Source organism: Oncorhynchus gorbuscha, unplaced genomic scaffold (genome assembly GCF_021184085.1).
Source record: "Oncorhynchus gorbuscha isolate QuinsamMale2020 ecotype Even-year unplaced genomic scaffold, OgorEven_v1.0 Un_scaffold_141:::fragment_3, whole genome shotgun sequence".
Lineage (NCBI taxonomy): Eukaryota > Metazoa > Chordata > Actinopteri > Salmoniformes > Salmonidae > Oncorhynchus > Oncorhynchus gorbuscha.
The window spans coordinates 19,641-38,332 of record NW_025744684.1 but is presented as its reverse complement, the minus strand read 5'-3'; the positions used below and the strand labels follow the sequence as shown (position 1 = coordinate 38,332).

At 42.4% G+C, this 18,692-nt stretch overlaps 1 protein-coding gene and 1 long non-coding RNA gene across 2 annotated transcripts; both read right to left on the bottom strand.

Moving 5' to 3' along the window:
* Positions 1-884: 884 nt before the first annotated feature.
* LOC124017046 (tuftelin-like) lies at positions 885-18,469 on the bottom strand. The gene is made up of 11 exons (XM_046332408.1): positions 18,161-18,469; positions 11,723-11,833; positions 11,544-11,630; positions 11,385-11,447; positions 10,092-10,178; positions 8,566-8,676; positions 8,128-8,351; positions 7,762-7,867; positions 5,336-5,419; positions 3,642-3,736; positions 885-2,438 (listed from the first exon to the last, which is right to left on the bottom strand). Exons 3-11 carry the CDS (start codon positions 11,574-11,576, stop codon positions 2,366-2,368), a joined length of 876 nt encoding a protein of 291 aa, XP_046188364.1. The 5' UTR covers positions 11,577-11,630; positions 11,723-11,833; positions 18,161-18,469; the 3' UTR covers positions 885-2,365.
* Positions 3,131-3,635, bottom strand: LOC124017047. The gene is made up of 2 exons (XR_006835451.1): positions 3,370-3,635; positions 3,131-3,305 (listed from the first exon to the last, which is right to left on the bottom strand). It is a non-coding gene; the product is annotated as an uncharacterized LOC124017047 (long non-coding RNA).
* Positions 18,470-18,692: the final 223 nt, after the last annotated feature.

Here is an 18,692-nt window from a genome sequence, read left to right as displayed (position 1 = left end):
ATGTAAATATATCACTAGCCACTTTAAACAATGCTACCTTATATAATGTTACTTACCCTACATTATTCATCTCATATGCATATGTATATACTGTACTCTACATCATCGACTGCATCCTTATGTAACACATGTATCACTAGCCACTTTAACTATGCCACTTTGTTTACTTTGTCTACACACTCATCTCATATGTATATACTGTACTCGATACCATCTACTGTATGCTGCTCTGTACCATCAATCATTCATATATCCTTATGTACATGTTCCTCATCCCCTTACACTGTGTATAAGACAGTAGTTTTGGAATTGTTAGTTAGATTACTTGTTGGTTATCACTGCATTGTCGGAACTAGAAGCACAAGCATTTCGCTACACTCGCATTAACATCTGCTAACCATGTGTATGTGACAAATAAAATTTGATTCGATTTTGATTTGATTTGATTTAAAGTGGTACCACTGGACCAGAGAGATTATTGACTGATGGTGATGTCTTATGACATTGTTTTCATGGACATTTGAGATACAACTCAATTCTAGTGGTGTAGGTTACATTTATCCCCCAAGAACATTATACGTTGCTCATTTCTTTAATAGCCTTCAACTGTAAAAGGGGAACATGAACATCTGCCTTTTCTCCCAGCACTTGTTGGTCTATCATGTGACTCACCACCAGGGGGCAGACATTCACTATGCATAAACTACAGTACTGCTGCACTATCCATAAACTACTGTAGTGCACTATACATAAACTACAGTACTGCACTATGCATGAGATGCATAATATAGAAGTAAATTATAAAATGCATTTAGATGTAATATAGAAATGTGAATGACAATATTTGACTCCCTAGTACCCCCTCAAAAAACATGAAAAAAAAATATGTTTCATATATTTATTAAAATAACTAAAACACAAAGTATATGTTGTTAACACACACTAACATGTCTACTGAAAATGTTTTCCCTAAAATGAAAGTTGTATTTTCACATAAATACATAAAGATGATTGTCACACACTAAAGTGTCAGGCCAAACATTCCTGTCTGAAGGATAAAACTAACAAACAAATCCCAGAGTGAGACTACAGGGACATCAAAGAACACCACATAAACAAATAAATATAGTTATGTACAAAGCTGGTGATGTGGATGAAACGGCAGGTAACTGAAATGCAAAAATGTGGATAATGTCAACTTCTTGCAAGGTTAGTAAGTACTTGTCAGAATGAATCATCTTCATTTCCTTTAGACTTTAAAGTGACATCAGTATTGGTGAGGAAGACTTCTAATCCACACATACTAGACCAAACATCCCACTTTCTCAACGAACAAAATAACAAACATGGCCTTCATAACTTTGTATAAACCATGACACATCACTGTGGCCGTTACGTGACCATATAAGTATATTTACAAAAAGTCAAAGATTGTCTTTCTCCCTTTCAGGTGTCAAATAAAGCGGATTCTAACTCCAGGCCACAGACACAGGAAGTAGGTTAATGGGTTACAGAAGGGTTTGATGGAAAACTATATCCTCTATCCTTAATGTGTTTCTGCTTCTCCAATACCTGTATAGTGTAGCAACACTCACTCTATCCTGCCTTGGTGCCATGGTAAAAAGATGACAAACTGGTTCTGTTCTGATTAGTTTAATACAGATTTCTTACCCTCCATCTCTCTCTTCGATCCCCCTCTCACTCATCGGCCATTTTATTTCTCTGTTATGGCCCAGCCTGGCATGGTTGCCTCCTCTCTGAGGCCAAAGACTCGTACTAACCACAGTGCTACCACACCGTCTCTGGTCCTCTCTGTCAGTAGTAAAGTCCTTCAGACGGACTTCAACAGATGACAATAGATTATGACACTGGGTTAGAAAGAATAATCTGTCTGCTATGAATAAATAGACTTCTATTGAGAATCAACTCTATAAGTATATCTACATCAACGTCCATACACAATCCAAAACCATCCACCCACCCACCCACACACACGAGGAGGCTGGTGGGAGGAGCTATAGGAGGAATACATGTAACGGTATGAAACACAGAAAACATATGGGAACAGTTGACTGTTCCATATATACCATTCCAGACATTACAATGAGCCACTCCTCCTATAGTTTCTCCCACCAGCCTCCTCTGACACACACACACTGCATAGTGTCCTATCGAAGGAGTGTGGCCATGGATGGGTGATGGTCGTAGCTGGTGGTCAGTTGATGTGATGTTGTGGTCACCTCAGTTTAAACTTCATACGTGCACTGTGATGTTGGTGTGGTAGTAATGTGGTGGTGGTCTATTTCAGTCCGTTGTTGTTTAGCTTAGCAGGTTTGGTGTCGTTAGGTTAGCCGCTTTCACCAGTTCAGGACTTGGTCTCAATGATTTTGATGAAGGGAAGAGGTTTGTTGGACGAGTTGCTGGGCTTCAAAGGCTTACTGTGGAGGAGAGAGAAATGAGATCGATGCCAAGGTTTTACTCTGGGGACACATTACTAGTGAACAGCTGAGGGACACTATGGGGATGTGCAGGGGTTAGACGTGTGTGTGGAGGGCTGTGTGAGGTCAGGTGATGTTTCTGGTCAGTCAGGGGAATGAGGGGTCAGGTGTGTGGTGAATTGGTGACAGATCAGGTGTGTGTGGAGGGCTGTGTGAGGTCAGGTGATGTTTCTGGTCAGTCAGGGGAATGAGGGGTCAGGTGTGTGGTGAGTTGATGACAGGTCAGGTGTGTGGTGAGTTGATGACAGGTCAGGCGTGTGGTGAGTTGATGACAGGTCAGGTGTGTGGTGAGTTGATGACAGGTCAGGCGTGTGGTGAGTTGATGACAGGTCAGGCGTGTGGTGAGTTGATGACAGGTCAGGTGTGTGGTGAGTTGATGACAGGTCAGGCGTGTGGTGAGTTGATGACAGGTCAGGCTGTGGTGAGTTGATGAAAGGTATGTGTCTGTCTGAGTTACTGGATGTGAATTACCTGTAGACAATCTGACAGGTCTATGACGGGTGTGGGTCTGCCTGTGTTACTGGACGTGAATTACCTGTAGACAATCTGACAGGTCTATGATGGGTGTGGGTCTGCCTGTGTTACTGGACGTTGATGACAGGTCTATGATGGGTGTGGGTCTGCCTGTGTTACTGGACGTTGATGACAGGTCTATGATGGGTGTGGGTCTGCCTGTGTTACTGGACGTGAATTACCTGTAGACAATCTGACAGGTCTATGATGGGTGTGGGTCTGCCTGTGTTACTGGACGTTGATGACAGGTCTATGATGGGTGTGGGTCTGCCTGTGTTACTGGACGTGAATTACCTGTAGACAATCTGACAGGTCTATGATGGGTGTGTGTCTGCCTGTGTTACTGGACATGAATTACCTGTAGACAATCTGACAGGTCTATGATGGGTGTGGGTCTGCCTGTGTTACTGGACGTTGATGACAGGTCTATGATGGGTGTGGGTCTGCCTGTGTTACTGGACGTTGATGACAGGTCTATGATGGGTGTGTGTCTGCCTGTGTTACTGGACGTGAATTACCTGTAGACAATCTGACAGGTCTATGATGGGTGTGGGTCTGCCTGTGTTACTGGACGTTGATGACAGGTCTATGATGGGTGTGTGTCTGCCTGTGTTACTGGATGTAAATTACCTGTAGACAATCTGGGCGTGGCGGTCTGATGAGAGGTGCGAGTTTGACCTTTCACCTCCCAGGAAGTAGTCCATCTGATCATGCATCTCCCGATTCTAAACACACACACACACACACACACACACACACACACACACACACACTTTGGTTGGAGTCATTAAAACTCATTTTTCAACCACTCCACAAATTTCTTGTTAACAAACTATAGTTTTGGCAAGTCATGCACAATCTACTTTGTGCATGACACAGGTAATGTTTCCAACAGTTATTTACAGACAGATTATTTCATTTATAATTCACTGTGTCTCAATTCCAGTGGGTCAGAAGTTTACATACACTAAAGACTGTGCCTTTAAACAGCTTGGAAAATTCCAGAAAATTATGTCATGGCTTTAGAAGCTTCTGATAGGCTAATTAACATCATTTGAGTCAATTGGAGGTCTACCTGTGGATGTATTTCAAGGCCTACCTTCAAACTTAGTGCCTCATTGCTTGACCATGGGAAAATCAAAAGAAATCAGCCAAGACCTAAGAAAAAAATGGTAGACCTCCACAAGTCTGGTTCATCCTTGGGAGCAATTTCCAAATGCCTGAAGGTACCACGTTCATCTGTACAAACAATAGTACGCAAGTATAAACACCATGGGACCATGCAGCCATCATACCGCTCAGGAAGGAGACGCGTTCTGTCTCCTAGAGATGAACGTACTTTGGTGTGAAAAGTGCAAATCAATCCTAGAACAACAGCAAAGGACCTTGTGAAGATGCTGGAGGAAACAGGTACAAAAGGATCTATATTCACAGTAAAACGAGTCCTATATCGACATAACCTGAAAGGCCACTCAGCAAGGAAGAAGCCACTGCTTGAAAACCGCCATAAAAAATCCAGACACGAGGGTGGCAGCATCATGTTGTGGGGGTGCTTTGCTGCAGGAGGGACTGGTGCACTTCACAAAATAGATAGCTTCATGAGGAAGGAAAATTATGTGGATATATTGAAGCAACATCTCAAGACATCAGTCAGGAAGTTATAGCTTGGTCGCAAATGGGTCTTCCAAATGGACAATGACTCCAAGCATACTTCCAAAGTTGTGGCAAAATGGCTTAAAGACAACAAAGTCAAGGTATTGGAGTGGCCATCACAAAGCCCTGACCTAGAAAATGTGTGGACAGAACTGAAAAAGCATGTGTGAGCAAGGAGGCCTACAAACTCGACTGAGTTACACCAGCTCTGTCAGGACAAATGGGCCAAAATTCACCCAAATTACTGTAGGAAGCTTGTGGAAGGCTACCCGAAACATTTGACTTAAGTTAAACAATTTAAAGGCAATGCTACCAAATACTAATTGAGTGTATGCAAACTTCTGAACGACTAAGGAATGTGATGAAAGAAATAAAAGCTGAAAAAAATCTCTACTACTATTATTCTGATATTTCACATTCTTAAAATAAAGTGGTGATCCTAACTGACCTAAAACAGGGACTTCTTACTAGGATTAAATGTCAGGAATTGTGAAAAACTGATTTGAAATCTGACTAAAGTGTATGTAAACTTCCGACTTCAACTGTAGCGTCAGAGGTTGGAGGTAGTCAAACCATACTTTGTGTTGCAGGCATAAAAGAATACAGTTCAGAGCTACAGTAGCTGGTGAACTAAAGAGTACAAATCCCAGGCATGGTTAGTTGGTACTGACCTCTGCCTCCAGGAAAGCCACCTTCTCCTCCAGATCTCTGATGACACGGTCCCTCTCCTGGATCACCATACGAGAGTTCTGCAGCTGTACACACACACACACAGCCATGTTATATTCCTGGTATAGTCCTGTTACAGCATGTTATACTACTATTATAGCATGTTATAAGTCCCGTTATAGTCCTGTTATAACATGTTATAGTCCTGTTGTAGCATGTTATAGTCCTGTTACAGCATGTTATAGTCCTGTTGTAGCATGTTATAGTCCTGTTATAGTCCTGTTATAGTCCTGTTACAGCACGTTATAGTACTGTTAAAGCATGTTATAGTCTTGTTAAAGCATGTTATAGTCCTGTTATAACATGTTATAGTCCTGTTATAACATGTTATAGTCCTGTTATAACATGTTATAGTCCTGTTATAACATGTTATAGTCCTGTTAAAGCATGTTATAGTCCTGTTACAGCACGTTATAGTCCTGTTATAGTCCTGTTACCACATGTTATAGTCCTGTTACCACATGTTATAGTCCTGTTACCACATGTTATAGTCCTGTTACCACATGTTATAGTCCTGTTACAGCATGTTATAGTCCCGTTATAGTCCTGTTACAGCATGTTATAGTCCCGTTACAGCATGTTATAGTCCTGTTACAGCATGTTATAGTCCCGTTATAGTCCTGTTACAGCATGTTATAGTCCTGTTACAGCATGTTATAGTCCTGTTACAGCATGTTATAGTCCCGTTATAGTCCTGTTACAGCATGTTATAGTCCTGTTAAAGCATGTTATAGTCCTGTTACAGCACGTTATAGTCCTGTTATAGTCCTGTTACCACATGTTATAGTCCTGTTACCACATGTTATAGTCCTGTTACCACATGTTATAGTCCTGTTACCACATGTTATAGTCCTGTTACAGCATGTTATAGTCCCGTTATAGTCCTGTTACAGCATGTTATAGTCCCGTTACAGCATGTTATAGTCCTGTTACAGCATGTTATAGTCCCGTTATAGTCCTGTTACAGCATGTTATAGTCCTGTTACAGCATGTTATAGTCCTGTTACAGCATGTTATAGTCCCGTTATAGTCCTGTTACAGCATGTTATAGTCCTGTTACAGCATGTTATAGTCCTGTTACAGCATGTTATAGTCCTGTTACAGCATGTAATAGTCCTGTTACAGCATGTTATAGTCCTGTTACAGCATGTTATAGTCCTGTTACAGCATGTTATAGTCCTGTTACAGCATGTTATAGTCCCGTTATAGTCCTGTTACAGCATGTTATAGTCCTGTTACCACATGTTATAGTCCTGTTACAGCATGTTATAGTCCTGTTACAGCATGTTATAGTCCCGTTATAGTCCTGTTACAGCATGTTATAGTCCTGTTACAGCATGTTATAGTCCTGTTACAGCATGTTATAGTCCTGTTACAGCATGTTATAGTCCTGTTACAGCATGTTATAGTCCTGTTACAGCATGTTATAGTCCTGTTACAGCATGTTATAGTCCCGTTACAGCATGTTATAGTCCCGTTATAGTCCTGTTACAGCATGTTATAGTCCTGTTACAGCATGTTATAGTCCTGTTACAGCATGTTATAGTCCCGTTATAGTCCTGTTATAGTCCTGTTACAGCATGTTATAGTCCTGTTACAGCATGTTATAGTCCTGTTACAGCATGTTATAGTCCCGTTATAGTCCTGTTACAGCATGTTATAGTCCTGTTACAGCATGTTATAGTCCTGTTACAGCATGTTATAGTCCTGTTACAGCATGTTATAGTCCTGTTACAGCATGTTATAGTCCTGTTATAGTCCTGTTACAGCATGTTATAGTCCTGTTACAGCATGTTATAGTCCTGTTATAGTCCCATTATAGTCCTGTTATGACATGTTATAGTCATGTTATAGCTAGTTATAACATGTTATAGTCCTGTTATAGTTCTGTTATAACATGTTATAGTCCTGTTATAGCTAGTTATAACATGTTATAGTCCTGTTAAAACATGTTATAGTCCTGTTAAAGCATGTTATAGTCCTGTTAAAGCATGTTATAGTCCTGTTAAAGCATGTTATAGTCCTGTTAAAGCATGTTATAGTCCTGTTAAAGCTAGTTATAACATGTTATAGTCCTGTTATAGTTCTGTTATAACATGTTATAGTCCTGTTATAACATGTTATAGTCCTGTTATAGCTAGTTATAACATGTTATAGTTCTGTTAAAGCATGTTATAGACCTATTAAAGCATGTTATAGTCCTGTTATAGCATGTTATAGACCTATTAAAGCATGTTATAGTCTTGTTATAGCTAGTTATAACATGTTATAATCCTGTTATAGTCCTGTTAAAGCATGTTATAACATGTTACAGTCCTGTTAAAGCATGTTATAACATGTTATAGTCATGTGTGTGTGTGCGTCTCACCTGTTCGATCATGTGTCTGACTTTCCTCTGCTGGCTCTTCAGCATGTCATCTAGATGATGGATCTTCTCCTTCAGAATGGCCAGCTCCTTCTCCAACTGCTCTGACCTGAGAAGAACACACAGCGTGAGTGGCTGAGAACACTCTTTGTCTATGTGTGTGTGTGTGTCTGTGTGTGTGTGTGTGTGTGTGTGTTCGTGTGTGTCTTGGTGTTTATGTGTGTGATCTGTGTGTGGGTGCTCTGTGTCAACTCAAATCACTTACACAGATTTGCAGATGTTATCGCCGGTGCAGTGAAATGCTTGTGTTTCTAGCTCCAAAAGGGCAGTGTGTGTGTGTGTGTGTGTGTGCTCTATTGTCCTCCTCACCTCTGCTCCTCGTTCCTGCCCTCCTCTCTGATCTTGCGTAATTCTCTGAGTTCCTCCTCTCTGTTCCTCAGTGTGTCTCGTAGGGCTTGGCTCTCCTGCGCCATGCCTCCCAGCAGCCTCTGGAGCTCCTCAATCCTCTGGTCCTTCCTCTCACTACTCTCCTCCACCCCCTTCAGCTTCTCCTCCTGCTCCCCCAGACGCTGGCGCAGATCCACACCCTCAGCCTGCACAGGAAAAGGACAGAGTCATAGTTTCATAATGTACAGCACTTTGGTGTGTCTGTGTGTGTATATGTATGTGTGTGTGTGTGTGTGTGTGTGTGTGTGTGTGTGTGTGTGTGTGTGTGTGTGTGTGTGTGTGTGTGTGTGTGTGTGTGTGTGTGTGTGTGTGTGTGTGTGTGTGTGTGTGTGTGTGTGTGTGTATGTAGGTATGTTTTACCTGCAGTCTCTCTCTCTCCTCCTGGTGTTTCTTCTCGGCCTCCTGTAGCTGAGCATACAGACGCTTACTGACCTCCCTCATCTTGTCCCTCTCCACCTCATCCTCCCCTCCCTGAAGACAGAGTGAAAGAAAGAGGGAATATAGGAACTGTTCAACTGGGAGAAAACTTATAAACACAGTTTGTTTCCATAGATTTGAGTGAAGCGCCAAGAATCCACTAATATCCTGTTCATAAACTCATTCAGCCACCTGACTGGTCAAAGCACTGTAAACTCCTTACTCCCCGGGATCAGGGAAGTACTGTGTTATATACTGTTGTGTACTACTGTATTGTAAAGCATTGTACAGTAGTGTATTGTATTAGTGTTCATCTTGGGCCTAACACCACCCATGCCAATATATCCTCCAAACACAGTCTACTCTGGGATTATCACTTACGTACAGTATTGTGTAGTACTGTATTGTGTAGTATTGTATAGTACTCTATTGTATAGTGTAGTACTGTATAGTACTCTGTATTGTATAGTGTTGTGTAGAACTGTATTGTGTAGTATTGTTTTGTATAGAATTGTACAGTACTGCATTGTATAGTACTATATTGTATAGTGTAGTACTGTATTGTATAGGTTTCTTAGTGTTGATTCTACTGTAGTGAGAGCGGCTCGGCCCTTTGTTTACACAGGTAAATCAGATTAATGACGAGAGAGAGAGAGAGAGAGAGAGAGAGAGAGAGAGAGAGAGAGAGAGAGAGAGAGAGAGAGAGAGAGAGAAGAGAGAAAACGCAAAATGCTAATATGCAAATAATTACAGAACAATCTATTTTTACATTTCAATGACAGGGTTGAGGGAGAGAGTGAGAAAGAGTGAGGTGTGACTGTATGTGTCTGTGTGTCATAGCAGCGGTTACAAAGGGAGAGATTCTGATGGAAGCCAAACAAAGGTGAAAGTTTTCCACTCATATTTCTGTAACGCCAACTGCTACTCATGCGTCATTCACATGCTGCACACACACAAACTGTTAAAGTCAGCCCTATTCACTCTTCTGAAAAGGCTCCTGAATCCTGACATGAATAGCCTTGGGAACGCCCATTACCTGTTTGGCCTCGAGACTAAACCACAGCTATTAAACAGGCAGTCATCTGGGGAATGTAGAACAATGGAGGGGAAGAACACAAACACACTCAACAACACAGGAGGAGAGGAGGGACGGAATGTACCAGGCCTTCCAGATCTCTCTCCTGGGGAGTGTTCCTCTCCCTCTCTGTATTTGTGAATACACTCATACTAAAATGGACACACACACACTGAACCATGCCAATCTCTTCGAATTGGGTCAGTCTAAGACTTGATATGTAGGTGTTAGACGCACACATAAGCTCTCTCACACACACACACACACACACACACACACACACACACACACACACACACACACACACACACACACACACACACACACACACACACACACACACACACACACACACACACACACGTGTGTATAGGGCATGTGAAAAGCCCCTCACCTGCCCATCATCTTTAGCTCCTCCCTTTGAGGAAGAAGAGATGTTCTGATTGGAGGGAGTGCTGACTCCGTAGCCACTAGCAAGAACCTAGGGGGAGTGAAGGATGAAGAAAGAGAGGGAATAGTGAGGGATGGAGAGAACCAGAGGAGATATGAGACACACATTTAGGTAGAAGTGACACACACAGGACATATTGCATATGTCATCAGTAGGTATCAAAATGAATGATGACACTAAACAACTGGTTCCATAACAACACGTGTTCATAAACATTATAAATGTGTTCCATAACACGTGTTCACAAACATTATAAATGTGTTCCATAACACGTGTTCACATTAACATTATACATGTGTTCCATAACAACACGTGTTCACAAACATTATAAATGTGTTCCATAACAACACGTGTTCACAAACATTATAAATGTGTTCCATAACACGTGTTCACATTAACATTATACATGTGTTCCATAACAACACGTGTTCACAAACATTATAAATGTGTTCCATAACAACACGTGTGCACATAAACATTATAAATGTGTTCCATAACAACACGTGTGCACATAAACATTATAAATGTGTTCCATAACAACACGTGTGCAGATAAACATTATAAATGTGTTCCATAACAACACGTGTACACATAAACATTATAAATGTGTTCCATAACACGTGTTCACATAAACATTATACATGTGTTCCATAGCAACACGTGTACACATAAACATTATAAATGTGTTCCATAACAACACGTGTTCACATAAACATTATAAATGTGTTCCATAACAACACGTGTACACATAAACATTATAAATGTGTTCCATAACATGTGTACACATGAACATTATAAATGTGTTCCATAACACGTGTTCACATGAACATTATAAATGTGTTCCATAACAACACGTGTTCACATAAACATTATAAATGTGTTCCATAGCAACACGTGTACACATAAACATTATAAATGTGTTCCATAACACGTGTTCACATAAACATCATAAATGTGTTCCTTAACAACACGTGTTCACATAAACATTATAAATGTGTTCCATAACAACCCATAACAACACGTGTACACATAAACATTATAAATGTGTTCCATAACAACACGTGTTCACATAAACATTATAAATGTGTTCCATAACAACCCATAACAACACGTGTACACATAAACATTATAAATGTGTTCCATAACAACACGTGTTCACATAAACATTATAAATGTGTTCCATAACAACCCATAACAACACGTGTTCACATAAACATTATAAATGTGTGCACATACCTTGTGTTGTCCTTTGTTCTTGGTTGCCATCTGTTCCCTCAGGGTTTTCAGACAGTATCTCACCTGAGCAAAACACACACAGACACATACACACACACACGTGTTACTGACAGACTCACACACAGAGAGAGAAAGTGAGAGAGAGAGAATGTGTCTTACCTCCTGTATCTGGGAGACTTCATCTGACAACATCTTGAGGCTCTGCTGGTGTCTCTGCTGCTCCTGTCTACGATCCTCCAGATACACCTGCAACACATGGAACACAGACATATTACACACACATTACACATTACACACCCTGGTAACACACACACCCTCAAACATTAAGATCCACCCACCTTGATGACCTCAACCTTTTCAGTCTTCTCCTCAGAGGGTTTGATTGGTTCAGGCTTCAGAGCAGGCCTATCACTGGTTGGCTGCACCAGAGCAAATGCTCGTCCGATTGGCTGAAAAAAATCAGGGAGGGAGGGGAGTTTATGATACTTGGAATAGTGTGAAAATATTTCCAAGCCTCCAGCATGTGTGAACATGAAGGGATTCTGAGTGTGGTGACATGAATGTGTGAGAGGAGTTTCGTGTTGCAACACTAGATTGGGAAGAACACTCAGTGACGGACCAACAGGATATGACATCAAGATGTTCCATTCATTCCCATATACAGTAGTAGGTATGATTTTTTTCCACCTTTATTTAACAAGGTAGGCTAGTTGAGAACAAGTTCTCATTTGCAACTGCAACCTGGCCAAGATAAAGCATAGCAGTGTGAACAGACAACACAGAGTTACACATGGAGTAAACAATTAACAAGTCAATAACACAGTAGAAAAAAGGGGAGTCTATATACAATGTGTGCAAAAGGCATGAGGAGGTAGGGGAATAATTACAATATTGCAGATTAACACTGGAGTGATAAATGATCAGATGATCATGTACAGGTAGAGATATTGGTGTGCAAAAGAGCAGAAAAGTAAATAAATAAAAACTGTGGGGATGAGGTAGTTGAAAATGGGTGGGCTATTTACCAATAGATTATGTACAGCTGCAGCGATCGGTTAGCTGCTCAGATAGCTGACGTTTGAAGTTGGTGAGGGAGATAAAAGTCTCCAACTTCAGCGATTTTTGCAATTCGTTCCAGTCACAGGCAGCAGAGTACTGGAACGAAAGGCGGCCGAATGAGGTGTTGGCTTTAGGGATGATCAGTGAGATACACTTGCTGGAGCGCGTGCTACGTATGGGTGTTGCCATCGTGACCAGTGAACTGAGATAAGGCGGAGCTTTACCTAGCATGGCCTTGTAGATGACCTGGAGCCAGTGGGTCTGGTGACGAATATGTAGCGAGGGCCAGCCGACTAGAGCATACAAGTCGCAGTGGTGGGTAGTATAAGGTGCTTTAGTGACAAAACGGATGGCACTGTGATAAACTGCATCCAGTTTGCTGAGTAGTGTTGGAAGCGATTTTGTAGATGACATCGCCGAAGTCGAGGATCGGTAGGATAGTCAGTTTTACTAGGGTAAGCTTGGCAGCGTGAGTGAAGGAGGCTTTGTTGCGGAATAGAAAGCCGACTCTTGATTTGATTTTCGATTGGAGATTTTTGATATGGATCTGGAAGGAGAGTTTGCAGTCTAGCCAGACACCTAGGTACTTATAGGTGTCCACATATTCAAGGTCGGAACCATCCAGTGTGGTGATGCCAGTCGGGCATGCGGGTGCAGGCAGCGATCGGTTGAAAAGCATGCATTTGGTTTTACTAGCGTTTAAGAGCAGTTGGAGGCCACAGAAGGAGTGTTGTATGGCATTGAAGCTTGTTTGGAGGTTAGATAGCACAGTGTCCAATGACGGGCCGAAAGTATATAGAATGGTGTCGTCTGCGTAGAGGTGGATCAGGGATTCGCCCGCAGCAAGACCAACATCATTGATATATACAGAGAAAAGAGTCGGCCCGAGAATTGAACCCTGTGGCACCCCCATAGAGACTGCCAGAGGACCGGACAGCATGCCCTCCGATTTGACACACTGAACTCTGTCTACAAAGTAATTGGTGAATCAGGCAAGGCAGTCATCCGTAAAACCGAGGCTACTGAGTCTGCCGATAAGAATCTGGTGATTGACAGAGTCGAAAGCCTTGGCAAGGTCGATGAAGACGGCTGCACAGTACTGTCTTTTATCGATGGCGGTTATGATGTCGTTTAGTACCTTGAGTGTGGCTGAGGTGCACCCGTGACCGGCTCGGAAACCAGATTGCATAGCGGAGAAGGTACGGTGGGATTCGAGATGGTCAGTGACCTGTTTGTTGACTTGGCTTTCGAAGACCTTAGATAGGCAGGGCAGAATGGATATAGGTCTGTAACAGTTTGGGTCCAGGGTGTCTCCCCCTTTGAAGAGGGGGATGACTGCAGCAGCTTTCCAATCCTTGGGGATCTCAAGACGATATGAAAGAGAGGTTGAACAGGCTGGTAATAGGGGTTGCGACAATGGCGGCGGATAGTTTCAGAAATAGAGGGTCCAGATTGTCAAGCCCAGCTGATTTATACGGGTCCAGGTTTTGCAGCTCTTTCAGAACATCTGTTATCTGGATTTGGGTAAAGGAGAACCTGGAGAGGCTTGGGCGAGGAGCTGCGGGGGGGCCGGAGCTGTTGGCCGAGGTAGGAGTGGCCAGGCGCAAGGCATGGCCAGCCGTTGAGAAATGCTTGTTAAAGTTTTCGGATTTGTCGGTGGTGACCGTGTTCCCTAGCCTCAGTGCAGTGGGCAGCTGGGAGGAGGTGCTCTTGTTCTCCATGGACTTCACAGTGTCCCAGAACATTTTGGAGTTGGAGCTACAGGATGCAAACTTCTGCCTGAAGAAGCTGGCCTTAGCTTTCCTGACTGACTGCGTGTATTGGTTCCTGACTTCCCTGAACAGTTGCATATCGCGGGGACTGTTCGATGCTCAGATTAGCAGATGACATGAGAATGTCTGACACAAACTGACCGTCAGAAAATGTACTAACCAGAATGAAACAGGTTAGAAACTAATGGTGGTCCTCTAAAACAGAAGGGGAGTTGTAGAATGTATACAGCATTATAACACACATCTGTCATTTAGGTCCACCGCTTCAAGAATAAACTCTGGAAACTATTTATCTGTGTATACAGGATTCCTGTGTGTGTGTGTGTGTGTGTGTGTGTGTGTGTGTGTGTGTGTGTGTGTGTGTGTGTGTGTGTGTGTGTGTGTGTGTGTGTGTGTGTGTGTGTGTGTGTGTGTGTGTGTGTGTGTGTGTGTGTGTGTGTGTGTGTGTGTGTGTCAGAAGTGTTCCTTGGTGTGTGTGTGTGTATAAAGCCCCCATAATCAGTAGACATTACATTTAGCCCTGATTGCTATGGTGATCACCACCATTCCATAAACTCTAAACTTCTGTGGGACTGGTCAAAGAAAGAAAGAAAGAAAGCAAGAGAGAGAGAGAGAGAAAAGCAAGAGGGAGAGAAAGCAAGAGAGAGAGAGAGAAAGCAAGAGAGAGAGAGAGAAAGCAAGAGAGAGAGAGCAAGCAAGAGAGAACGCAAGAGAGAGAGAGAGAGAGAAAGCAAGAGAGAGAGAGAGAAAGCAAGAGAGAGCGCAAGAGAGAGCGCAAGAGAGAAAGCAAGAGAGAGAGAAAGCAAGAGAGAGAGAAAGCAAGAGATAGAGAAAGCAAGAGAGAGAGAAAGCAAGAGAGAGAGAGAGAGAGAGAGAATATGCGTGGAAAATGCGTGGAATATGCGTCAACAGTAACCTTGGGAAAATCCTCTGCATTATCATTAACAGCAGACTCGTACACTTCCTCAATGAAAACAATGTACTGAGCAAATGTCAAATTGGCTTTTTACCAAATTACCGTACAACAGACCATGTATTCACCCTGCACACCCTAATTGACAACCAAACAAACCAAAACAAAGGCAAAGTCTTCTCATGCTTTGTTGATTTCAAAAAAGCCTTTGACTCAATTTGGCAAGAGGGTCTGCTATACAAACTGATGGAAAGTGGTGTTGGGGGTAAAACATACGACATCATAAAATCCATGTACACAAACAACAAGTGTGTGGTTAAAATTGGCAAAAAACACACAAATTTCTTCACACAGGGTCGTGGGGTTAGACAGGGATGCAGCTTAAGCCCCACCCTCTTCAACATATATCTACGAACTGGCGCGGGCACTAGAAAAGTCTCACCCTACTAGAATCCGAAGTGAAATGTCTACTGTTTGCTGATGATCTGGGCCCTGACAGTAAATCTCAGTAAGACCAAAATAATGGTGTTCCAAAAAAGGTCCAGTCACCAGGACCACAAATACAAATTCCATCAAGACACTGTTGCCCTAGAGGACACAAAAAACTATACATACCTTGGCCTAAACATCAGCGCCACAGGTAACTTCCACAAAGCTGTGAACGATCTGAGAGACAAGGCAAGAAGGGCATTCTATGCCATCAAAAGGAACATAAATTTCAACATACCAATTAGGATTTGGCTAAAAATACTTGAATCAGTCATAGAGCCCATTGCCCTTTATGGTTGTGAGGTCTGGTGTCCGCTCACCAACCAAGACTTCACAAAATGGGACAAACACCAAATTGAGACTCTGCACGCAGAATTCTGCAAAAATATCCTCCGTGTACAACGTAGAACACCAAATAATGCATGCAGAGCAGAATTTGGCCGATACCCACTAATTATCAAAATCCAGAAAAGAGCTGTTCAATTCTATAACCACCTAAAAGGAAGCGATTCCCAAACCTTCCACAACAAAGCCATCACCTACAGAGAGATGAACCTGGAGAAGAGTCCCCTAAGCAAGCTGGTCCTGGGGCTCTGTTCACAAACACACCCTACAGAGTCCCAGGACAGCACCACAATTAGACCCAACCAAATCATGAGAAAACAAAAAGATAATTACTTGACACATTGGAAAGAATTAACAAAAAAACAGAGCAAACTAGAATGCTATTTGGCCCTACACAGAGGGTACACAGCGGCAGAATACCTGACCACTGTGACTGAGCCAAAATTAAGGAAAGCTTTGACTATGTACAGACTCAGCGAGCATAGCCTTGCTATTGAGAAAGGCCGTCGTAGGCAGACATGGCTCTCAAGAGAAGACAGGCTATGTACTCACTGCCCACAAAATGAAGTGGAAACTGAGCTGCACTTCCTAACCTCCTGCCCAATGTATGACCATATTAGAGAGACATATTTCCCCCAGATTACACAGATCCACAAATAATTCGAAAACAAATCCAATTTTGAAAAACTCCCATATCTACTGGGTGAAATTCCACAGTGTGCCATCACAGCAGCAAGATTTGTGACCTGTTGCCACGAGAAAAGGGCAACCAGTGAAGAACACGCACCATTGTAAATACAACCCATATCTATGCTTATTTATTTTATCTTGTGTCCTTTACCATTTGTACATTGTTAAAACACTGTGTGTGTGTGTATATATATATATATATATATATATATATATATATATATATATATATATATATATAATATGACATTTGTAATGTCTTTATTGTTTTGAAACTTCTGTATGTGTGATGTCTACTGTTAATTTTTATTGTTTACTTCACTTTATATATTATCTACCTCACTTGCTTTGGCAATGTTAACACATGTTTCCCATGCCAATAAAGCCCTTGAATTGAATTGAATTGAGAGAAAGCAAGAGAGAGAGAGAAAGAAAGCAAGCGAGAGAGAAAGCAAGAGAGAGAGAGAGAGAGAAAGCAAGAGAGAGAAAGCAAGAGAGAAAGAGAGAGAGAAAGCAAGAGAGCGAGAGAGAGAGAGAGAGAGAGAGAGAGAGAGAGCAGAGAGAGAGAGCGAGAGAAGAGAGAGAGAGAAAGCAAGAGAGAAAGCAAGAGAGAAAGCAAGAGAGAAAGCAAGAGAGAAAGCAAGAGAGAAAGCAAGAGAGAGAAAGCAAGAGAGAGAAAGCAAGAGAGAGAAAAAGAGAGAGAAAGCAAGAGAGAAAGCAAGAGAGAAAGCAAGAGAGAAAGCAAGAGAGAAAGCAAGAGAGAAAGAAAGCAAGAGAGAGAGAGAGAGAAAACAAGAGAGAGAGAGAAAGCAAGAGAGAGAGAGAAAGCAAGAGAGAGAGAGAGACAGAGAGACAGAGAGACAGAGAGACAGAGAGACAGAGAGACAGAGAGATCTAGAGACCGAGAGACAGAGAGATATAGAGACAGAGAGACAGAGAGAGATACACTGTATAAGTTTAGTAAGCTTGGCAGTGGTCTGTCTCTCCTCTCCAACACTGCAGTCTTAAGAACAGTCTTACGAACAGTTTTAAGAATAGTCTTAAGAACAGTTGCATAAGACTCTGATGGAAACCGGATGGCAGCCATGACATTTTATGACCTGTTTGTGAGTCTGTGTGTGAACTAGCACCCTGTGTGTGTGTGTGCTACTCTTTTCTGATTCAACACACTATCAAAGTGTGTTAGGGACAGTGACCCCAGCCATCCCCTGGTCCACTAAAACACACTAAAACCCTCAGCCAGTTCAGAAGGGCCTAACACTATGTATGTATATTCATTTACAGTAACAGTGAAGGTTCAGAATTCTGTTCTGCCATGGACTTTTATCCACATATTACACATAGGGATACAATTCCATCGATCCAGGGACAGAGTTCCATGACTTCCTTCCTGTCCCCTCTGTTGTAATTGTAGGAGTCGGCTAATGCAGACAGAATTCTAGGTGTGTGTTGAGGGTCTAGGTCTGGTTTAGAGGTTAGGGTTCTAGGTCATGGTTCTAGGTTCTTACCTTGCTCCTGGGTTGTTCTGTGATCCTCCCGACCTGGTTCTGCTGGTGGAGAGTCAACCTTAGTCTCCTGCACCCATCCTGACGAACGAGACGAAGAAAATATGAAATGAGAAGCAGTTACAAAGAGCCCGTTATGGGATGGAGAGAGAGAGGGATGGGGGAAGGAGGGAACTACTGGAAATGGAGGAGGGGAAAAAGGGGGAGGAGAAACTGAGTAATACTGTGTAGGGCAGAGAGGAAGAGGGAAGGTGGGAGGGAGAGAGAGACTGACTGGAGGCCAGTACCCAGTCAACTAGTGTGTAGGGAGCCAGTGGTTAGAGAGAGAGAGAAAGAAAGAGAGAGAACAGAAGCATAAAGTTGCTCAGAGACAGAATGTTCCATTTGAATGGCATTCCAGATCGATGCCAGCACCAATAGGAATCTCCATTAGAATTCTGGGACAGTGGGCAGAAAAACTGTACTGAAGTGGGATGGAACATTTCCATGGTAACCAAGTCTCCCAGTAACCATAAACTAAATCTGGCTCCAAAAC